Below are 20,997 nucleotides of genomic sequence, written 5' to 3'. Positions count from 1 at the left end.
AAAAAAAAAAAAAAGCTTGCATTTTTCTAATATCCCTACTGGCTCCAGCCAGAAGATTCAAAATTCCCTAATCAGTGAAGATAAGTCAGACTCGGAGGGTTAGCTGCTTGATCTCAGGAGTGCTCAGTATCCACAGTTAGAGATGAAAGCAATATTTGGGTGAGACGATTGCAAAGTTTTTTTCCTCTATTTTTATTAGAATAATTGGAAAATCTTACACTGATAGAAAACAGAAATTGAACTATGGGAAGTGCTTCCTGCGTTATTTAGCAGATATCAATGTACTGTTAATAGATAGCATTATCACATTTCCAATAATTGCAAACACTTCTTTTCTGGAGATAGGAGATGGGACTGTATATATTTAGCCACTTTTGCTCAATGTTATGCTCATGTTGGGTCTCGCAGTACAATGACTGGGAGTGAAGAGAGGGCAGAATGCTAATCACCCTTTCTCTGTCATCTCTGTCATTAAGACCTCCATCACCTACCAGTCAACAAAGCAGATATCCTGACAGCAAGACGTGCCAAGCTATCAATTTGTCCCATATTTGACCCAATAACTTACATATGACGGGGGACAACATCTTATTACAAGTCTTTGAAAAAGTATTCAGTGGTTTTACAGTAGAATTGCTTCCCATGCTGAATATTCAGCAAGTGTTTCACTGGGAGCAATGGCCTGTCCTTAAAAAGATACACTTTCCAGGGGGAAGTTCAAACACAGTGCTAATCCATTTGATAAAGTCCCATGTCACTTTTCATTACAGAAATCACCACTTCTGCCTTTGCCATTTGGAAAGAGACAAGGTAAAATAACAGAAGGTGCACGGTACCTGGGAGCTGGAATCCATCCGTGAATATAGAAAAGCAGGGGGAAGGGCGGGAGATCCTGAGAAGCACTGGATACGCAAGTATCCAGAATACGCAAGTAATGTGTACTGATCTGAGAAACATGCCAGAAGTTTGGTTATGATAAAAAAGAAAAGCAGAAGTAGATTTGAAACATTCATTTCCCTTTATTAGCTCAGTGAGGCTGATGTGTACTGCACATTAAAAAAAAAATCACAGGAATTTTCATACAATGAATAAACCACAACAATACATGTAGAATTGGTAGGTGGGGAAAAAGGCCCATCACGGGCTCAACTAATTGCTCACTTTCCCTCTTCAGCATAGTTCAACCACCAGCATTACACTTTCACCTACAAATTTTAAAGTAGCTCCATCAAATCAGCAGTTCACATTATTGAAAATGTCTGTCACATAGGTACAAATTTAGAATCATCACATTATATTACATGGCTATTCTAGGTCATCTATAGATCAGGTCTTAGACTACAGTGATTGAAGTTCTCGTTACAGCCATCAGAAAAGGACACATAATCATTACCTACTGTAAGCTCACATCTAAAGGCATGAAAAGGTTTCCTTTTTCCAACTCACCCAACCATCATACCGCAATAGTGCCAAGTTCCCTCTCTCCTACTTCGACGGTGACAGCCCAACCGCTGCTCTCGAGTCACTTAGCAAAAATTGATTTTGTTGCACTGGAAGAATTATTCGGCTACATCTCTCTTTAAAAAAAAAAAAAAAACCCAAAACCCACATTTCTAAAGCACCAGTTCAGTTACCAAAATTGTAGATGTGGTACTTACCACAAGTGAAGGCAATGGCCCGTGGTCATCTAGAAATTCTACAGAGCTATGCTGAAATTTGCCTCCAGTACTGATGAGGGGCTTGTGATCATTTGAAATATTCTCTCCACAAAAGTTAAACATAAAAGTAAAAGGAATACAGTTTACATGTTGATGGGTTACCCACAGTGTCTGCATAAGATACAAAAGCTCTATAGGGATGGTCTAGTTATTCTCTCTTTGCACTAATTTTAGCTGCAATTTGAAGTCCATGGAGGAAAACTATCTTCATGGTAACAATATTTGTCAGGCCAGAGGGGGGGACAAATTAATCCTCAACATGACGTCGGCGGTGTCATCATTTGATATGAAAGAAAAGAAACCAAGTATTTTTTACTCATGTCAACAATCCAGGGTGAAAGGAGAATGTATTTAAAATTGGATCACAAAAATTTAAAGGCAAAATAGGGAACGCATCTGGTCCTTAAACACATAATATGATTTACTAAATGTCGATTTCTTAAAAATAATTTATTGCTCTTAATAGTCTTTTTTCTTATTAGTCTACAACAGAAGATACTCAAAATTCAGAAAGAAAGACTGTAAACTTCAGTTTGGCGTTCACATAGAGTTAAAATACCTGCATTTAACCTACAGAACAACAAGAATTAGGCGGATTAAAGATGTGTTACTGTTGTAACGCAGAACCTGTGAACAAGTTCTTTTATTTCATAGTATTTTTTATTGCTTTCTATCTACTTAGAAATAAGAAGCCAAAAATCAAGCAAGCATCCGACAGGACAGACAGTGGATTCACTCAGAACACAATATGCTGGTGATAAATGAATGCAGCTATAAAAATTAGCTGCATTGGCCGGGGTGAAATCCGTTTTATAAGATCATGTTGGGTAAGAGAAAGGAAAAGAAGGAACAATTGAGTAGTAGGTATATCATGTCTTCCAGAGAAGTCACGCTGGCCAAAACTGTCATTGAATCTCAATTTAGAAACTTGAATACACACTCCAAACTTTACTGACTTCCATTCCAGGGTGCTCCACACTCAGATGAAATCCTGATGCTCAAAATGGAGGTTTTTCTGAAGTTTTTTTTTTTTTTTTATTGTATTTAGCAGAAGCAATGTCATCAAGAACAACATCATGGTCACATCAGAGGCCAAGCTAGTGCAACTAGGAACACCGCTTCTGCACAAGCTGAATTCCCCAAAAGAAACACTTCAACTCCAACCCGACAATTACCATGCATCCTAGGTAGAAAATTTCCACTGGCTTTATTATTTTCATCATCTCATAATTTATAATAAATAGGCTATCTGCAACTGATAAATATGTCTCTTTAGTAAACAAAGGAATGAAATATCAGTATTTATACAGGATGCATAACTGTAAAAAATACAGATAAATACCATCATCATATCTGCCAAGGGAAAGAGATACTGGCTTCAAAGATAGTCTTCAGACACACATTAATTATTGTAAAAATCATACTGTAATTATTACCTCAGCATTTTGTATCAAATTAAAATCACAAAAATTAAAACGAAACAGCATTTTAAAAAGATTTTTGACCTCTAGTTTCAAAACTACTGTTGATAGAGAAAATAAAAACATTTCTTAATGGTTACCCATTGAGACTTTACATAAAATCATGATATCTTCTAGAAAAATTTTAGATGAGAAAATTTCATTCCCCTAACAAATCCAGTGTATAAAACTTCAAAGAAAAACAAGCAACAAGAAAATGTGGAAAAATATCGCAGAAGTGGTTAATACCTTTAGGGGACTAGGATATTTCTTGTCAAGATGCTTAACCGGAAGTCACCTAAGAAGGGGCGGATGTGCGTAAAGCATCGTTTGCTGTTGCACTCAACGGACACACACACTGTCATTTTTTTGTACAATCAAATATATATAAGCAGTAAGTTCAGCTTCTAAATATGTTAGTGTACAATAATTGTTTCACCTCATAATTACATTTGAATATTCTTGATTAAGAAAAATTTTAGCAGTTTTGAAAAGAAGGCTGCATTTACAGTGCATAGCTGTAACAAAAAAAGAACATTGTTGTAGAGTTATGTACACAAAATAAAAATACTCCATTTAACATCTGTAAATACTTAACTCCATCGGAGAATGTAGCCACGAAACTATCTGCACACATCGTTTCCACGACTCTCCTCAGTCATGTAACACGGCGCCTGCTTCTCAGAAAGAACTACTGAAGAAGCCGCACGTTTGACCATTGACAAGGCTTTTGACATTTGCGGTGGAAGATCAGCATTGTGGACATTTACATGGGTGTCAGGAGAAAAGACGAACTACAGAATCTTCAAAATGTTAGGAAAGTTTAGCATTCCAGTGCCGCCCACAGTATCCTCTCCCACCCAGATTCCATGACCAAAGGCAAACAGAAAAAAGGAAACGAGAGGGAAAGGATATTAGTTCTATGGAACCTGTGGTTTCTTCTGGATTGCCGTGTAATCATTACGTTAAGAGAGAAAGCTTGCTTCGAGTTGACTTTGCACTTTTTGCAAAAACAGAGAACTCAGGCTGATGCCTAGACATCAGTGGCTGTCATGTTAGGGTGACTTGTGGTTGGTTGGTTTTCTTTCCTTTTGAATTTATGCATTTTTTTTTCCTTTTGAATAGAATAGGAACATTTTGAAGTTCTAGGTTTTAAGTGTGTCTTCATGGAACTGCTGCCATTTGAAGTGGTTTGCCCTTGCACACTGTGGCTAGGGGCCCTGCTCCCCACCTGTATGCACATACTTTCCCCAACGCAGCATGCTCTCTTGCATGTACACACACACACACACACACACACATACACACACACACTCACCAAGAGACTCTAGGGAAAGCCACGCTGACACCCATGAATAAACATGTGCTTACTGCATATCCATTCTGTCTCTTGCCTCTTCAGCAGCTGTGTTCATGTAAACCATTGTTGCTGTTGTTCTTGTATTGTTGTTGTTTTGTTGGTTTTTTTTTTTTTTTTTTTTTTTTTTTTTTGTACAGAGAGTGTAAAGTAGGAGAAATTCCTAAGTATGACTTGCAATAGTCTGTTAGGGAAGGACGCACTGTCCCGTGAGGTATTCACCGTCCCTCTGTCATCTTCAACCAGGGAACATGTTACCTGCGCAAGCTTCTCTGAGCTTCTTTCAGTAAACTATCGAAATCCAGAGAGTCATACTTGCTCTTGGTGGAAGCAGGGTCAAAGTCATCTGAGTTTGAATCTGAAAAAAAAACAGCTTAGATTAGATAAACCCTTAGTCTAAGTTATGGTATTACCTCAAGCATCTTGGTCAACAGTGCTTGATTCAATAGCAACTTGTCCAACAAAACAGGATTGCAAAAAAATGCGTCCCCTTACCCTTCCTGTCCTGTTAAAAGTTCCTTCCATAACTTAGATGGAGAGGTACAAGACAATGGAATGATTTTATCTACTCAATGGAACTGGAACTGATTTGAGTATAAAAAGTCAGATAAGGACAGAAATCAGTAGGACTTCACCATTCACCATCCCACTTCCCTTTGAGGTGAAAGGAACATCTATTCTACATCTTTAGACACCTCAGCATAGGGATACAAATTCTCTTCAAAGTAGAAGATTTAAGGAAGTAGTTTATGGCTAGAGAGGGTAAGTTTAGTCTCCATTCATGTGGCAGGAAACTGCACTGATATTCAGGCACAAAAGAAGTCCTGGTCTCTATTCTTCAGTCAGCTTTTAAGCAAATTTCCACAAGCTACTTCAAATAGCCCTTACCCAAATCTTTGTGTATAAGCAACGATGGATATAATGTGGAATTTTGTTAAAAACTTGATATTTTTCACCCCTATTGACAAATAGGGCAAAGGCAAATATATCCCTGCAGGTCTTAAAAGAAAGAAAAACCTTAGAAATATAATAATCTTAGAGGGCCTCTTGTGAATATGGTCAAGCTACTAAGAATACAAGACAAAGCCAATCTGGGAATCATGAGCTAGACTACTAAACCATGAACATTTCCATGTCCTACCCAGAATAAGTTACAAAATAACCATCTTCAAACAGAAGCACTGACCTCAGGAGTTGTTTGGCTTAAAAGGTTTCAACCCTTCCAACTTTCCAGTACCAAGCTGATTTTTCTCTCTGAGTTTCAACCTACTATCATCAGCTTTGATTTAAAGACAAGGAAATCCCTTCATCTCTTTTTATTCTTTCATTTTTAAGCTCTTGTCTGTCCTGCCTTTCTTTCAAAAAAAAAAAAATTTCCAAGTAAGTACACAAACAATAACAATTCTTCCTCACTAACAACTTAAGTGGTCAATTCTTAAATGACACTGGCTTCCCCCATTTTATCCAAAGCCTAACAAACAATTTGCTTGTATGAATGAAGCATTGTGAACTTTATTCTAATAAAATTTCTTTTGTAGAGGAAAAGCCAAATCCTATTCATTGTTAGAGATTAAACTGGAATTAGAATTCCACTTGCATTGAACATGGAAGGGCCTTCCAGTAAGACTGTGTCATGAGGTTAGCTTAGTATATAGCCCAGAACTTACATGCCTATTTTGTTGGAGAAAAATTTGAGATTATGTACAATGTCTTAATATTGGGCTTTCTATACAAAGCCAAAATTCCAATTTTTCTTTACTTTCTTCAGCAAAAGCTAATATTTTGAAACAGTGGTTCTCAAGAATTTTATCACTGTGAACTATGAAAATTGATATTTCACATATGCCATCTTATCTTTGGACACCATGTCACAATGGACACACTCACAAAGTTATATTTGGATTTTGAAGACAGGAGGGATAAATTCAATTCTGATATCAAAAACATCTGCTCCATCTTTTTCTTTCTGCTTAACGACCAGTATTACAACACAAGTAAGATATAATCAAAATACTATAGGAAAAAACCAAAAGGCTAGATCTAATTACTTTATAAAAATTGCTACAGATGATGATGCTATTTTAATAGTAACTGCCACTGTATTTCCAGCACCTAGAAAACTATCAGTACAAAGCTGGTACTCAAATTAATATTTGCTAAATGAACATATTAATTTGAAAAATCAGCAAATTGCAAAGAAACAAGGTTGAAAGTAATTGTTTTGGCATCTGGGAAAGATTTAACAATGAGTGACATTTGTAGGTAAAGTTATATATTTTGGATGGTGACAATGTATCATCATATTTCTTTGTAATAATAATTTCTAATACATGTGTTATTTCCTTCATTTTTCTATTTTTAAGTATAAGTTGTACACCAAGATCAAAAGTAATTTTGACTTAATACTAGCCCATAGTATACTACTAACCCATATTTTTGCTCTGGTTCTACAGTCCTGATTTAATTTCTGTCTTTCTTCTTTAAGCATTTTCACTGTAGTCTTTGAGAATGTTCCATTTTTTAAAAAGATTTATTTATTTATGCATACAGAACTGGAGTACAAATCAGAGATGCAGAAGCAGTGAGAGAATTCACCGGAGACAGAGTGGGGAACAGAACAAGCCGACTGATGAAGTACACTGCTGAGAGGAGCAGTGGGCGAGACAGGAGGGATCTATGCCATGTGGGTCACCTCTGGGGTGGGGGATTGAACTCACACTGAAGTGGCTGCAGCCAGCTTGCAGTGCTGCACTTTAGCCTGCTGCACTACCAGGGAGGGCCCAAAGTTCCATTTTTTTAAATAAAACTGAAATGTAGCCTTAAGTCCTGGCTTCATTACTATAATCTGAATTGTTCCTTAAAATTCTGAGCCTACTTTATGAAACCAGTGCATACATAGTAACAGGAATCGTTACCTTGCACACTGAGAGTAATGTGACAGCAGGTGCACTAAGTAAATGCCATGGTCAGAGAGAAACAGGATGTGTGAGCTAACTTAATTTGGGGAGCAAATTTGATTAGTCTAGCTAAAATGATAGGTCACTTTATTCTAAAATTAATCTGTGTGACATCATTTTCTCTACTTTTGAGATATATGGAAGCTTGTAGTCCCTCTGTAAGTCTGCCTATGCTTATCTTCACCTTACTCATTATTCCTGACCTACAGCACTTAACTTGAACTCAAGAAACAAATACAGGGTATGTATGATATTTTTCAGTTCTAATGTCTGCCCCAGTGTTGATTCTTCCATTTCAAAATAATGTGAAATACGTACCACTATCCCATTGCCCTCACTTTTTATTTTATTTTATTTTATCATTATAGCTACTATTTATGGAACATTGGTCTTATGCCAGGAATACATACGCCAGGCCACTTTATGTGGCTAACAACTTCACAAACATTTATTAAATCTTCATAACAACATTATTGGATGTTTGACAAATGGAGAATCAGAACCCAAGGATATTTAACTTTTGGCTTAAGGTCAGAAATTAAGGCAGGTTAAATATCGAGTCTGCAAAACCAGGGTTCCTTGGACTACACCACACCTGCACTCAGATCTACTACCTTTCATGCAACTGTAGGGCTGGAGGGAATTGGAAAATCCATGCTCCTACAATGCACATCAAACATGCTTTTCAGAAAATACAGAGCTGGCTTAGTGATGGCAGAGTTTCTACTGCTGCTGGCGAGGCAGAAAGATAACGGGAGGGGAAGCATCCTTCTAAAAGTATTTCAGGGAGGCTCTAGTTCAATTTGGAAGTACCATACAATTCTCCCTCTACTAGTGATGAATCGTGATCTAAAGGCCCCTCTAGGTAGCTTATTTTAAACTCTAGATATTTTGATAGACTAGAAACACCCTGGCCTTCATCATTGAAGAAAATAAGTCAAATCAACTCAAGACTTCAATCTGTCTTGACTGTTTTTATCAGCCAACATTTGAACAAATGACTTGCCACCTTTTATATTTTCATCCCTAGGCTTCTATCTCTGTAAGAGTCAGCTGCCTCTCTTGTGTTTCATACTATCTATTTAGCTTGTGAAGTGAATTATAGCATATTCCCTCGAACAATGCACAGCACCGATATCAATTACTCTAGCAAGACATCACTTCTGTGGAGGGGAGGGAAAAAAACCCTGTATTAGATACTCACTCCTTCCACTAAACCAAGCCAATCCCAGTGCAAGCGTGTAATACATGTGAATAGATCTGATCATAAGACAATCATGTTAATCTTATGATAATAAGTTGATTTAAAAATATCTATGTCACTGGCACAGACAGTTGTCATTTCTTTTCTTCATTTACTCATCTAATAATTTATAGGTTTAAAATACAAAAATTAGATAGGAAAGGTTTTGCAAAGGAACTAGATTAAAACTGGAAAGGAAATTAAGATGTCCATTATGGCATTATTTATAACAAAATTAAAAACTGCAAAAAGGTTTAGCTATAACGGAAAGACTAAAGAATATGGAATAATTCACTGATGAGAATAATGTACAACCACTAAAGTATCAATTATTTTTAATCCTGTGAATTTCAATAGAAAATAAATGTGTAAAATATTGAGGGAGCTAGAATTTGTGTGTATGTGTGTGTATATATACACACAGAATCTGTGTGTGTGGTGTGTATATATATACATCAGTTTACATAGATATATAGATATATGTTGTCACCTGAACCATATAAAATTAGGAAAACTGATAAAAACAGAATTTCTATAAAAATATATGTGTTAAATAGTGACCTCAACAACTAAAGAAATTTGACAACTTGGAAAATAAATGTACATTACTAAGGAAAAAATAAATTACATGTATGAACTTAACTATAAGAAATTAGACATTCTAAGACAAAATACTGGATGTCACATCACATATAGGTAACAAATGTTATCTTAGGTTAATAGGTGATTTTATTAATTACCTTAATACTTTTTATATTTTTTCAAAATTTATCCTTTGAGTCTACCAAACTTTATGACAGGAAAAAAAAATGTCCTCATGTATATTTCAGTTTCTTCATCTGTAAAATAGGATGGCTATAACATTTTCTACCTGCTAAGATTTTTCTGGTAATTAAGTAAGAAAATCCCCCTCAAAATTTTTTTTCTATTGTTTTAAAGAAAGTATAGTGTAATTTAGCCTATTTCATTCTTCCTCTCAAGATGTAATCTGAGGAATTATAACATTTTGAAGAGTTTGTGAGATCATAAGAAAAAAATCAAAGACTGGCATATTCTATGTCACGAAAGTGGTGACATGGCACTAAAGGACTGAGAAGAGGCACAGAGAGCAATGCCAGATAACCAGCAGACCCACACACACACTGCACACACACACACACCCCCCACGTACAAACACACATGTCACAAGCACATGCAGACACACGATACCATACATGCACCCAACACACTTACACCAAAACACAACACACTAACCTCACGTATACACAAAGTTTCACACACCAAGCACACATGCACACACTAAGAGCACAGTTTCAGCATCTGGGAAGATAATACAAGGCATTTAGTTCTGCCTTTGTGCCCAGAACCTAAACCTCTTGCACCTGAATCTGTCTCCTACAATGAAGAATAAGATAAATTCTATATTCAAATATCTCTTCTCGTAAAATAAACTGATGGTCCAGACCAACATCTGCTTCCATCCTGAGCCCATATTATGGACTGCTCATTCCATGTACAATAAAATCCATACCTAGGTCTGCATAGTTAGACTTGAAAAATTGCTTGCGTCCACAAAAGTATAGCTCCAAGTCAGTTTCATTCGACCTGCGCAAAGTGTATCCATTTTCAAGAGCAGCAAAAGCATCACAGGTATAACGGTAGGTAATGAAACCATAGCTGTCTCTGCAGTGGACAAAGGAGAGAAGTTCAAAACTAGTGAGGGAGCATTAACATACATGGCCGTCATCCGCTCTACCTGGGGAGACTTCAGTGGTGCCCTCGTCTGAACCACCGCTTCCATTTATCAGTGTGATAGTCCTGTCAAGCGGCTAAATACTTATTTCTGGGACAGGAAATCTCAACTAGAAAGATTAATAAATAGGGATGAAAGAAAATAAATAAGGTTCTGAACTCAACATGTCATCTGTCAAAGCATTTTCATTCTAGTAATCTTATGGCCATAATTTTTTACATATGTCAGCTTCTAAACAAGAAATAATCTTGCAGATTCTCACCCATCATCCCGCAGATTTACTGTGCACTCCTCAATTTCACCGAAAACTTCAAAACGGTCCCTCAGTTCTGTCCGTGTTGTGTCAGGTCTGATTTTCCCAACATAAATCACACGTCGTTCTTCCTAGGAGGGGAAAGTAAGGAGAGACTTTTGCTAGTTCTGGAGAAAGGCAAGAAGGTGAGTCTCTAGAAACATTCATAAAGGTGCAGGCATGCAGAACACGAGCCCACAGAGCTGCCAATTAAAGTAAAACATTCCCTAAAACGAATGAAAGGTGACACTTGGGCCAAGTTTTACTCTGTTTTGTCAATAATCCTCTTGCCCACACACACTTGATTCTGTAACTTACTCTCTTCTGCCTTTTCTGCCTCCTTCTGTTCTTTTATTACATTAACTTGTGTGCACTAGGACTGTGTGTATACACACACACATATGTGTATACAAATATATAGAGTGTGTGACCTTTTTAATCGCTGAGTAGCTGAACAATACCTATTAAATATGTTAGCACCAATGAGTTGATTATCAGTCTTCAAAATGGTAAGAAACTAACCTGTTTCTCATTAGCTCAGAATTTTAATTATGAGATGTACAAATGTTCACATTCCTCAAAACAGTGATTGTTTAAGTCTAGTATAAATAAAAATTACCTAGGATGCTTATTAAGAATGCAAATTATCGGGGTTTACCGTAGTTTTATTAAAACAACTGGAAGACAAGGTTCAATGATGTTCATTTATAACAAACACACCCCAGTGAATCTGATGCAGGTGGCCCAAAGACAATAATTTGAAAATGCAGTCTTAAAATGTAGGCCATTTTCAACCATGAGCCTCTGAAGAATAAGAGCTATAAAAGAGGCTATAAATTTCACTTTGCCAATGAATCTTATTTTAGGAACACACTAGAAGGGTGTGGCCTAATTTTCACGAGTGGAGTCAACATCATCATCTCAAAGTCATCAGCAATTTATAACCTATAACATACAGGAAGGGTATTTTATAAACGGAGGACATTTCCTCTTATTAAAAAAAAAATCTTTAGTATAAGAAGCAATGATGTTTATCTCTTGCTCTAAGAAGATAAGAGCAAAAGTGAGGATGTCTCTCAAATCTGGCAAAAAGCTTTTAAGGAATATAAAGAGTTAATGTTTTTAAAATGGGCTTACCAACTAGTCTATCTGTCTACCAAAGTAGACATAATGAAAGACTTCTGCAATGAAAAGACTTCAAGAATGAAATCACTTAAAATTATATGGAGCAAAGAGTGGAAAACAGAGAACTAAAGCACAGATTTAGCTTGTCTAAGAGTTTTCTCTGGAAACAAGTGTGTACCTTTTTTGATGAAGTAAAAAGTAATTTAGGACTATGGCAAGCAGGTTTCCTACATTATTTACTGAATGTCTTTCCTTTTCAAATGTCCATGTTTAGCAAAGACAATAGCAAACAATAGGCCACTGTGCTTGTTGAACACTAACAATTCTCACAATTATTTTTTTTTTTGAAATGGTATATATGATATGAGTTAGAGGTATAAGATTGCACCTCTTTAGATGTGTGTTACCATATCATGTCCACCACCAAGGCACCCAGGGTCTTCCATCATGATCTATCGATACCCTCCACACCCTGATCTCAATGCCTTCTCTTTCCCTCTGGTAACCTCATTCTACAGTCAGGCCTCTAGAGTTTGTTACTGGCTTGGTTCTGTCTGATTTTTGGTTTTTGTTTTTCAAGATTCCTCATATAAGTAAAAACAACTGATAATTGTCTTTCTCTTTCTGACTTATTTTACTGAACATCATTCCCTTCAGTCCCATCCATGTTGTTGCAAATGGCAAAAGTTCATCTTTTTTTATAGCTGAATAGTATGCCATTGTGTGTATATATCACATCTTCCTAACCTACTCATCTGTGCTTGGGCACTTAGGTTGTTTCCATAACTTAATTATTATAAACACCACTGCAATGAACATAGGATAGTATATATCCCATGGGGTTCTTGTTTTTATTACAAATGTTGTAATATATAAAATTTTCCTAGGTGGTCTGTCCCATGTTCTGTCTTTACTGCATACAGCACTCATGTCTGTTTTCAACAAAAATTCCCCATGAATTTCAGACACAAATAACGAAGAAGCTATTGGCGCCTTAGTTAAATGTAAGTTTGGGGCCAAAAAACTAGACCACATTATCCAAATCAAACTATCCAGTTACTTTTCTCCCCAGCAGGTCTTTCCCTGTGTTTTCATATCAGCTCCAAAAATGATGGGCAAAAACCTGAATGCTTCCCTTGAATATTGGCTCCTAGTTCCCTTTATCTATACAATCATTCATTAAGTCCTGTTGACTTTTATCTCTGAACTATCTTTCCAGTCTATCTTCTTCATTCTATCTCTCCTAAATCAAGTTATCAATATCTCTGCACATAGCAGTCTTTTAATTTAGATCCTGTGTCTATTTATCCTTCTCTAATCTGGTCTTTTCTGTCACAATAGTTTTTGCTAAGGGAATTAGACTCTAATCATGCCAATTACCATCTAAAACATTTCAATAGTTTCTCACAGCATTGAGGGAAAGGCCTAAATCAGGAAAAGCACCAAACGAGCCCTTCATAACTTAAACATGTCTTCATGATGGGCTTGACCTACCAAATCCCATTTTTACTTTACTCTGATTTTCAGCCACATTGAGCTGAAATCCATCCCCAGTTTATTCCCTAATCCTTTTTTCCCTGTGGACTTTGCCCAGTGGTTCTGCTAGTTGGGATATTCTTCCTCCTCGCTCCCTCAACATACACACTATTTAGAGTCCCATTGAACTCAATAATCATTTCCTTCCTGAGATGGAGGTGAAGTCTGATTTTCTGGTAGTGCTTCTTACAGAACACTCAGTTTCTCCTTTGTAGTTCTATGCTACATTGTAAGTAAATAATTAAAATAGATTTTTCAGTGTTAAAGGTCATGAAGAGCCCACGTCTATCCCATTGCCTACTATATTTTAAGGGTCCCTGAAACACACCAGTATCAGCGAACATTTGTTGAAAAAACAAAATCAATCATCAAACAATCATTTTTAACACTCTATGCATTTGATTACATGAAAGATGCCTCAATGTGATACTTACTTTCCAAGACTCTCTAAGACAATGGGGAAGGAAAGCCAGGTTTCATGCTTTCCCTCACAAAACAAAATCAAAAGGCCAACGCAAGTGGCTGAGTCAAATTAACAATGTTGTCCATAATCTGTTTTTACAGGTTTAAGTGTCAGATGTGAGAAGCAGTTACGTGTTTTGGGGACTCTCACTCTTTAAATACACCCTTGAAAATCAGAGGTTGGGCTCTACCAATATAAGTGGTTACACAACTCCTCTGACAAATTCTACTAAGCCTAAATAACTGAACTGAGAATTTTTGGCAAACAGAGCAGTCCATCTCATTTATTTCCATGTAGATTGTATGTCTTAGTTGAAGGCAGAAATTGTATTGGTCCACAGCATGCAGCACATCTTGGAGGTCAATAAATATAAGTAGATGGTGAGGCTCATCTCCCTAGAGCAAAGAAATCATAACACCACATTCCATTCTATTTACACAACCAGCTTGAGCCAAATGCAATGGACCCGTTATCTAAACTTCCTGGCGCCTGCTTGCATGGATATTATGGATATTTTTAATGTGTCTTTTTAGGAAGGTTAATCCATATAGAACAGGATTGGGGGATGCAGAAGAGAGAGAAAGAAATTGAACCACCACAAAGAAATTGCTCAACTACCATTATGGGAATACAGTCTACGTATTTGGAAATTCAGAGTTAAAACTAGAATCAACCATATGTACGTCCATATGCAGGCATATCAGGACAGTCTCTGAATTGCTTCTTTATACCAAGCTCTGTGGAACAATGATCCCACAAAGAAGATAAACCAGAGAACGTTACGTCAAATACTGACACACTCTACAGAGAAAAGAAGACACAATTTTGAAAGGAGAAACAGAAATACAGAGGGCTGGCCCACAACCACTTAAATTACCTGTTTGTCTACCTGTTATTTCCTTTTATGAAACACAGGGGTGAGACCACAACTTGCTACCTTACAAAGATCAGAGATTGACTATATATTGAAATTCTCATTTGAGAAAATGGCTTGAGTGCCTGGTTTTCCTAGTGCTAAAAATGAAACCAAAAGGCAGCTGAAGGTCTAAAAAGCAAAGACAAAAATCTTTCCAAGATTAGCTAAAGTGTCTAGCAAAGAACTGATTATTTTTAACGTGTTGCAGTTTTATTAGACAGATGAATAGATTCCATATCTTTAAAAAACCTTAACATTTGCAGGCAATTTTTCAAGACATTAATTTCCAAACAGGAGATGAAAGGAAAAGAAATCAAAATGCTTAATAACATTTCCAACTTCTTAAAGGCTTGGAGGAACTCAAAACCTTTGGAAAAAGCTCCTTGAAAAATGATTTTCAGACTAGTTTTCACTATTGAAGAGGATGGAACATTTATCAAATATATTTTAGCTTCAATTTTCACAAAAGCTAGTTTACTGATGGGGTAGATAATAAAATTGAAGATTTATGTTGCATTAACAGGTGTAGTAAATCCTCATTATATCAAATCACAGGGGATAAATGAAGGGAAAAAAAGACAGAATTAACTGACTTTGCATTATCAAAATCTTCATCAGAAAGTATAGAGAGCTTCCTGTTAACTTGGGAAAACATAAAATACGTATTTGTCATCAAATCATAATTCTGGCGAAAGGATATAAACTTAAAACAAAGGAGATTAGTAGAGTAATTGACATTTATTGAACTCTAATATATGACAACTACTATGCTTGATTCTTTTTTATGGGTCGGTTTCTCCCTGGAATGCCCTGGTATATAACAACAGGGAGCAGCCTGATAGAGATTAGATTTGGGTACTTAGAATTTTATTCTATACTTAGAAGTTAGAATATATAAGTATCTTTCCTCCTATGATAAGGAAATTGGATGTCCACTTTGGCAGAAACTATTTTGTTCATTTTCAAATTAACTCTTTCAAATCAACCTCTTTCTTCAAGAATTCCAAAGATATTACAAATAGGTAGATGAGATGAAAATAAAATCCATGTAATTTCTAGAATAAACTTACTTAGTTATATATTTTGTCCAAAGTATGTAAGAGAGGTGAACAGACATGAAAAGTTACAGATGGACAAAAGGAAAGGCTAAAACTCTGACGAATGCTAAAAAAAATGTTTTTTTCTTACTTATCATGTTAGTTATAATCATCTTATTTGGTAGTGACTCAGTAATTGTACTGCTAGGGACAGTCTTAAAGAAGAAACAAAGCTATATCATTAGGTTAGCCAGTCACTCCCTTAGAAGTTAAAAGTACTACCCAGGGCAATTTCTCCTTAGTGAATAAGGTTATATAGATATGAATAAATGTAGCTTTGTCTACTTATTTAAGAGCTAAGGTGAAGAAAGAAAGAGAGAAAGAAAAAGAGAAAGAGAAAGAAAGAAAGAAAAGAAAGAAAGAAAGAGAGAAAGAATGAAGGAAGAAAAAAGAGAGGAAGAAAGAAGGAAAAAAGAGAGGAAGGAAGGAAGAAAGAAAGAAAAGAGAGGAAGGAAGCAATCAAGCAAAATAAAAATCTGGAACATCAGAAAACATGAAAATGAGAGTGGGAGTATATACTTTTGATAAAACTGATGGTTTCTAAATAAGTGAGTCCAGACTTATAATAGAACATAAATGCAATAACATGAAGTAGTTCTTGAAAAAGTCTTTAGTAGATAGAAATTATTTCATCCCAAAAAAGCTAAGAGAAATTGTACAACTTTTTTTCCCTCTTGATAGAGGCTAGAGGCTGATAACCCTTAGTTGGGTGCGTGCTTCCTGGCTGCTGGGCTGCACACTGACCCTAGCATCTGGCCTGCTTTTAAGCACTGAGTCATATCACAATGTCTAGATTTGCCCTTAAATTAACATTCTGTTCTCATGTTTTCTGGCAGAAAACAGTACAGATTACAAATGGAGTTGGACTTAAAATTCCCTAAGAAATTAGAACAGTGACAGTTTAGATAATAAACAACACTCAACTCTGGCTTATGGGGTTTCAATATAACTTGAATTGTTCTAAACCTCTGGATTGAGAAAGACAGCAGGTGAGGTGGTTTTGAGAAAGAATTTAGATAGAAATTGAAGGAGAGAGGGGAGTTCCCATTTAAATATTGATAACTCAAATGATGGGACTATTCAGCCAAAATGTATGATACAAATTAGTAATATTATTAGACTTCTGGTGATTCTGATTTGGTGTGTGCTAAGTTGGTCCAATTAAAACCTTCCAGAACCATAACAAAGAAAAGTTTATAGACTTCCTAAACCCTCTCCTTCTTAAGGAACGCATAACAAAAGCAATATAGTAAAGTTACATAGCTTTATATTTTACAAAGGAAAGCTAGTAAATACTGATTTTTCAAAGCAATAATCATTCAAGGTTGTAACACTGTTTTCATTTCCCTTTGTTACCTCTGGTTTGCTGACCCATAAATTACATGATGCAGTTGAATTAGTGGATAATTCAGCACTGCACCCAAGGCTTTCCAAATGCAAGTTTCTGCATATTCATTACTTTAAGGGTACCTCAAAAATCTGAATGGAAATCATCTACCAGATGAGCTTGACTGGACTTTACTGGTTCCTTAGCTGTCTCATGAATGACTTTTTCACACTAATCTTGCCAAGTGAGTCAAAAATCATGGCACGTATCTCCTTACCCAAGTCATAAAGATACACTTTACAAATGCATTGTGGCACGTGAAAGCAGACCTTTTTGAGGAAGGAAATCAATCAGAAAATTTTTCTGTGGGTAAACTCATAAGCAGTGCCACTATGCCTTCAGGACAGACTCCAAAATCTTTATCATGATCTACAGAGCAATTGAAGCACCCAGCTTCCACAGGAACCCCCAGACTCATCTCTCACCACTGCAGTACCCCCATGTCAAATGACTAGACATTCTCCAAAATGACCTGCTCTTTTCCAGACACTTAATATTAGTTGCTACCCTGTCTAGAATAGGAATATTCACTAAGCACATACTGTGAAGTATGTAAGTATAAATAGTAGAAGAGGCACATTTTATAAAATAAAAAGAAATAAGAATTTCCCTTGTCACTAAATGTTTTATTTAGCTCAATGTAGTCAAAATGTTATCTTTTCAACCTGTCATTGATATAAAAAGTTGACATGTTTTATACTCTATTTTCATAGTCTTTAAAATGTAATCACATTGTGATGTCTCTTAATTCCAGACTAGCTAAATTAGCCATGTGGTGACGGATCTCCTATCAGACAGTCAGGTAGAGAAAGTCTTTGCCCACTTCCCTAGAGAAGGCCCACCCTTCATTTGAGGTGTGGGACCCCCTTTATGTATCACGATAGTATTTTAGATATACAGTCCACAATAGCACTAATCACACTATTTTGCTGTTTGCATTCCTATCTTCTACTAGACTGGAAGCTCCCTCACTATGAGAACAAAGACTTACTTAACATTATACCCGAGAAAAAATCTGTCACATAGTCATATTTTTCACTAATGTCAAGCAGAATTAGCATATAATTGTCCAAGTGTCAAATGACTCACCAATCAATCCCCAATCTTTATATTAAGCTCTTACTACCTGTGAAACATGGTGATGGTAAACAAAATCTATGTGTTATGTTTTTAAATTGCTTTTCAATATCAAAAATGAATCCCAAAGCCAAATTTCTCACAAAATTCTAGTTAATTTATAATGATATAAAATAGATCAAGTCGATACTTGCACTCTCTAAGTCATCTTTCAAACAGAACTGACAAAGACTGTCTTAGTCAGAGGATGAGCCAAGGAACTTGTCAACATTCCTGACCGTAAAGACAGAAAAGGTATCGGTGTCTAAGCCATAGCTCTGGGCTCAGGTCTGAGCTACGGCATGTAGAGCAATCATGCTACTTGCTTTATTAGGAATGATTAAAACTAAGGACAAGACACCTTCCTCCGTTTTGTGACTCGAGTCAAATATCTGGCACTAAATTATCTTGGGGAGGAACAAAATAAATAAATATCATTTGTCTACATTTATTTACAAAGCTGTGGTTATAACTGTATTGTATTTTGCCCAATTGAGCAAATATATGATGAAACTATTGATCTCTCTCTTTAATGTCATATTTGGGGAAGAAACATGAAGAATTTTATAAAATATAAATTTGCAAATACTACAATAACTATTTTCCTATGTACTTGCTCAACATCTTTCTCTTTTAGGAAGAATACCTGTAATACGCCATATTAAGCGGCTTTGTAAACTATATGGCACTTACATGAATGTGAGTTCTTGCGATTATTGAATAGGCTATTCATTAAATATAGCAAATTGAATTTTTAATTTTCATTTGTCTTACTAAGTGTTAACTAATGATACTCAACAGATCTTAATATCAGAGCTCATTTCAAAGTTGAGAAAAATGAAGAAAAGTGTACTTTTCACTGGACTTTTAATTCAATCCTAGATAGATTCAAAGTTTTACGGCAGGAAATATCCTCGACTTCTAGCCCTAGAAATACGGATTTGTGTGTGAACGAATCTCTCAGTTCACCAGTTTCCTCTACTGGATACAGGTTAGTCAGTGCATGATTTGACTCTATCATCAGCTCTTACATCTAGGTTTTACAATATTGTGTTGATGGTAGTGGGTTTTCTTAAAGGTACCCTATAATCTTAGCCTCTACAGTTAAAAATACTTTCTCTAAGTCTTGGTTAGCTTATAGAATAGATATGTCAAAATTTTATTTGCACTGAAAGCAGCTAGACAGCCAGGCAGCATCTGCTATGGTCCAAAGCAGCCACATCACTGATGGATTAGCCAAGTGGGGCACGGTGCTAGCAATGATCCTAAGTCTTCGTAGCTCCACCATCGACCAAAAATGTCTGCCACGTGTATTGGATGCCGACAATTGGGACGCCTTGTTTTTTTTCACAGAGGGTCTGGGTTGATAAACAACGGAAGGAAGCTGGGGTAAAGTCCACCTTTTCACAAGCAGCTTTTGGAAAAGGACACTGCCCTGCAGATACCAAATTTAACATAACCTGGATCTCTATACTGAAGGGCCAGCCCTGCTTGCAGTCACATGAGTGCAAGAGCTTGCAGTGAGAGATGCTGGCAAACGTTACAGGCCACTGGGAAGTAGTTCCGAAGACAGGTGGATGAGTCCACCACACAGTTAGGTGTTGACCCAGCAAAGCAAGAAATGAGTTCCTTAGCAAATCTTCATCTACCACCTACTGTAAATCTAGCTTGAAGCCTCATCTCTTTCTGGGCAATACAATCTGCCAAAAAAAAAAAAAACAGGAACTGAAATTCAGTGATACCACCTCTTTTTGCAATCAGAAGAAAAGCAGAGAATAGTTGTTTGTTTTTTAACCTCATCCTCTTACTACTAAAGTCAGTATCTGCCTGAATAAACCTCTACTCCCTCCATTTTTAAAAAATAAAATCTGAAAACAGTAATGAACTCGAGAATTAGTGAGAAATAGGAGATAGGAATGAGAAGTTTATTGAATACATTCGCCCGCCCCCCTTCCCAGTAATCTCTGTTAAGAGGGTTTGCAGACTCCCTGAGAAGTTTCAAAGTCTAAAGGTTGAAAATTGCTTATTCTGCCAAAATCTTACCTTCAGTTTATTTTCTAAACTTGAAAGAGAGAGAGAGAGAGAGAAGAAGGGAAGAATGGAGGAAGGAAGAAAGAAAGGGAGGGACAGAAGAGGGCGGGAGAAGGGAGGGAGGGAGAGAGGGAGGGAGGAAGAAGAGAAGGAGAGGGAGGGAAGGAGGAAGGAGGACAAGGGAGGAAGGTTTAAGGGGGGAGGGAGAGAAGGAGGGAGGAGGGAGGGAAATGGAAGGGACCAGAGGGAGGAGGGGGGAGGGAGGGGGGAGGGAGGGAAATGGAAGGAACCAGAGGGAGGAGAGAGGGGGAGGGGGGAGGGAGGGAAATGGAAGGGACCAGAGTGAGGAGGGAGGAGGGAGAGGGAGGGGGGAGGGAGGAGCTGCCACTAAAAATGATAGTTGCTTACAATTGCCTTCTGCCTCTGCCTCTCCCTTTGTTTGGCCCTCTCGGACTCCCGCTTCTCATACTCCTTGCGGTATTCTTCCCTCTTCAGCCTTTCATGCTGATATTCCTCATAGCTGTCATATCTGAGAAACATAATTTC

The 20,997-nt window shown here is 36.8% G+C and overlaps 1 protein-coding gene across 4 annotated transcripts in view; it reads right to left on the bottom strand.

The window, feature by feature from the left end:
* Window positions 1–4,639: 4,639 nt before the first annotated feature.
* PPARGC1A (peroxisome proliferator-activated receptor gamma, coactivator 1 alpha) overlaps window positions 4,640–20,997 on the bottom strand; it is a 640,627-nt gene continuing 624,269 nt past the window's right edge. For all 4 annotated transcript variants that reach the window (XM_004681370.2, XM_012724162.1, XM_012724163.1 and 1 more), the window contains 4 exons: window positions 20,860–20,980; window positions 10,751–10,872; window positions 10,267–10,418; window positions 4,640–4,893 (listed from right to left, as the gene is read on the bottom strand). In XM_004681370.2, coding sequence (XP_004681427.1) covers window positions 4,790–4,893; window positions 10,267–10,418; window positions 10,751–10,872; window positions 20,860–20,980 — 499 coding nt within the window. In that variant the 3' untranslated portion in view covers window positions 4,640–4,789. The remainder of the gene's footprint in view (window positions 4,894–10,266; window positions 10,419–10,750; window positions 10,873–20,859; window positions 20,981–20,997) is intronic.

This window comes from Condylura cristata, unplaced genomic scaffold (genome assembly GCF_000260355.1).
Source record: "Condylura cristata isolate star-nosed mole 26May11 unplaced genomic scaffold, ConCri1.0 scaffold00012, whole genome shotgun sequence".
In the NCBI taxonomy this organism is placed as follows: domain Eukaryota; kingdom Metazoa; phylum Chordata; class Mammalia; order Eulipotyphla; family Talpidae; genus Condylura; species Condylura cristata.
Note: the sequence above shows the minus strand (reverse complement) of the source record. Positions and strands in the feature narration are given on the sequence as shown.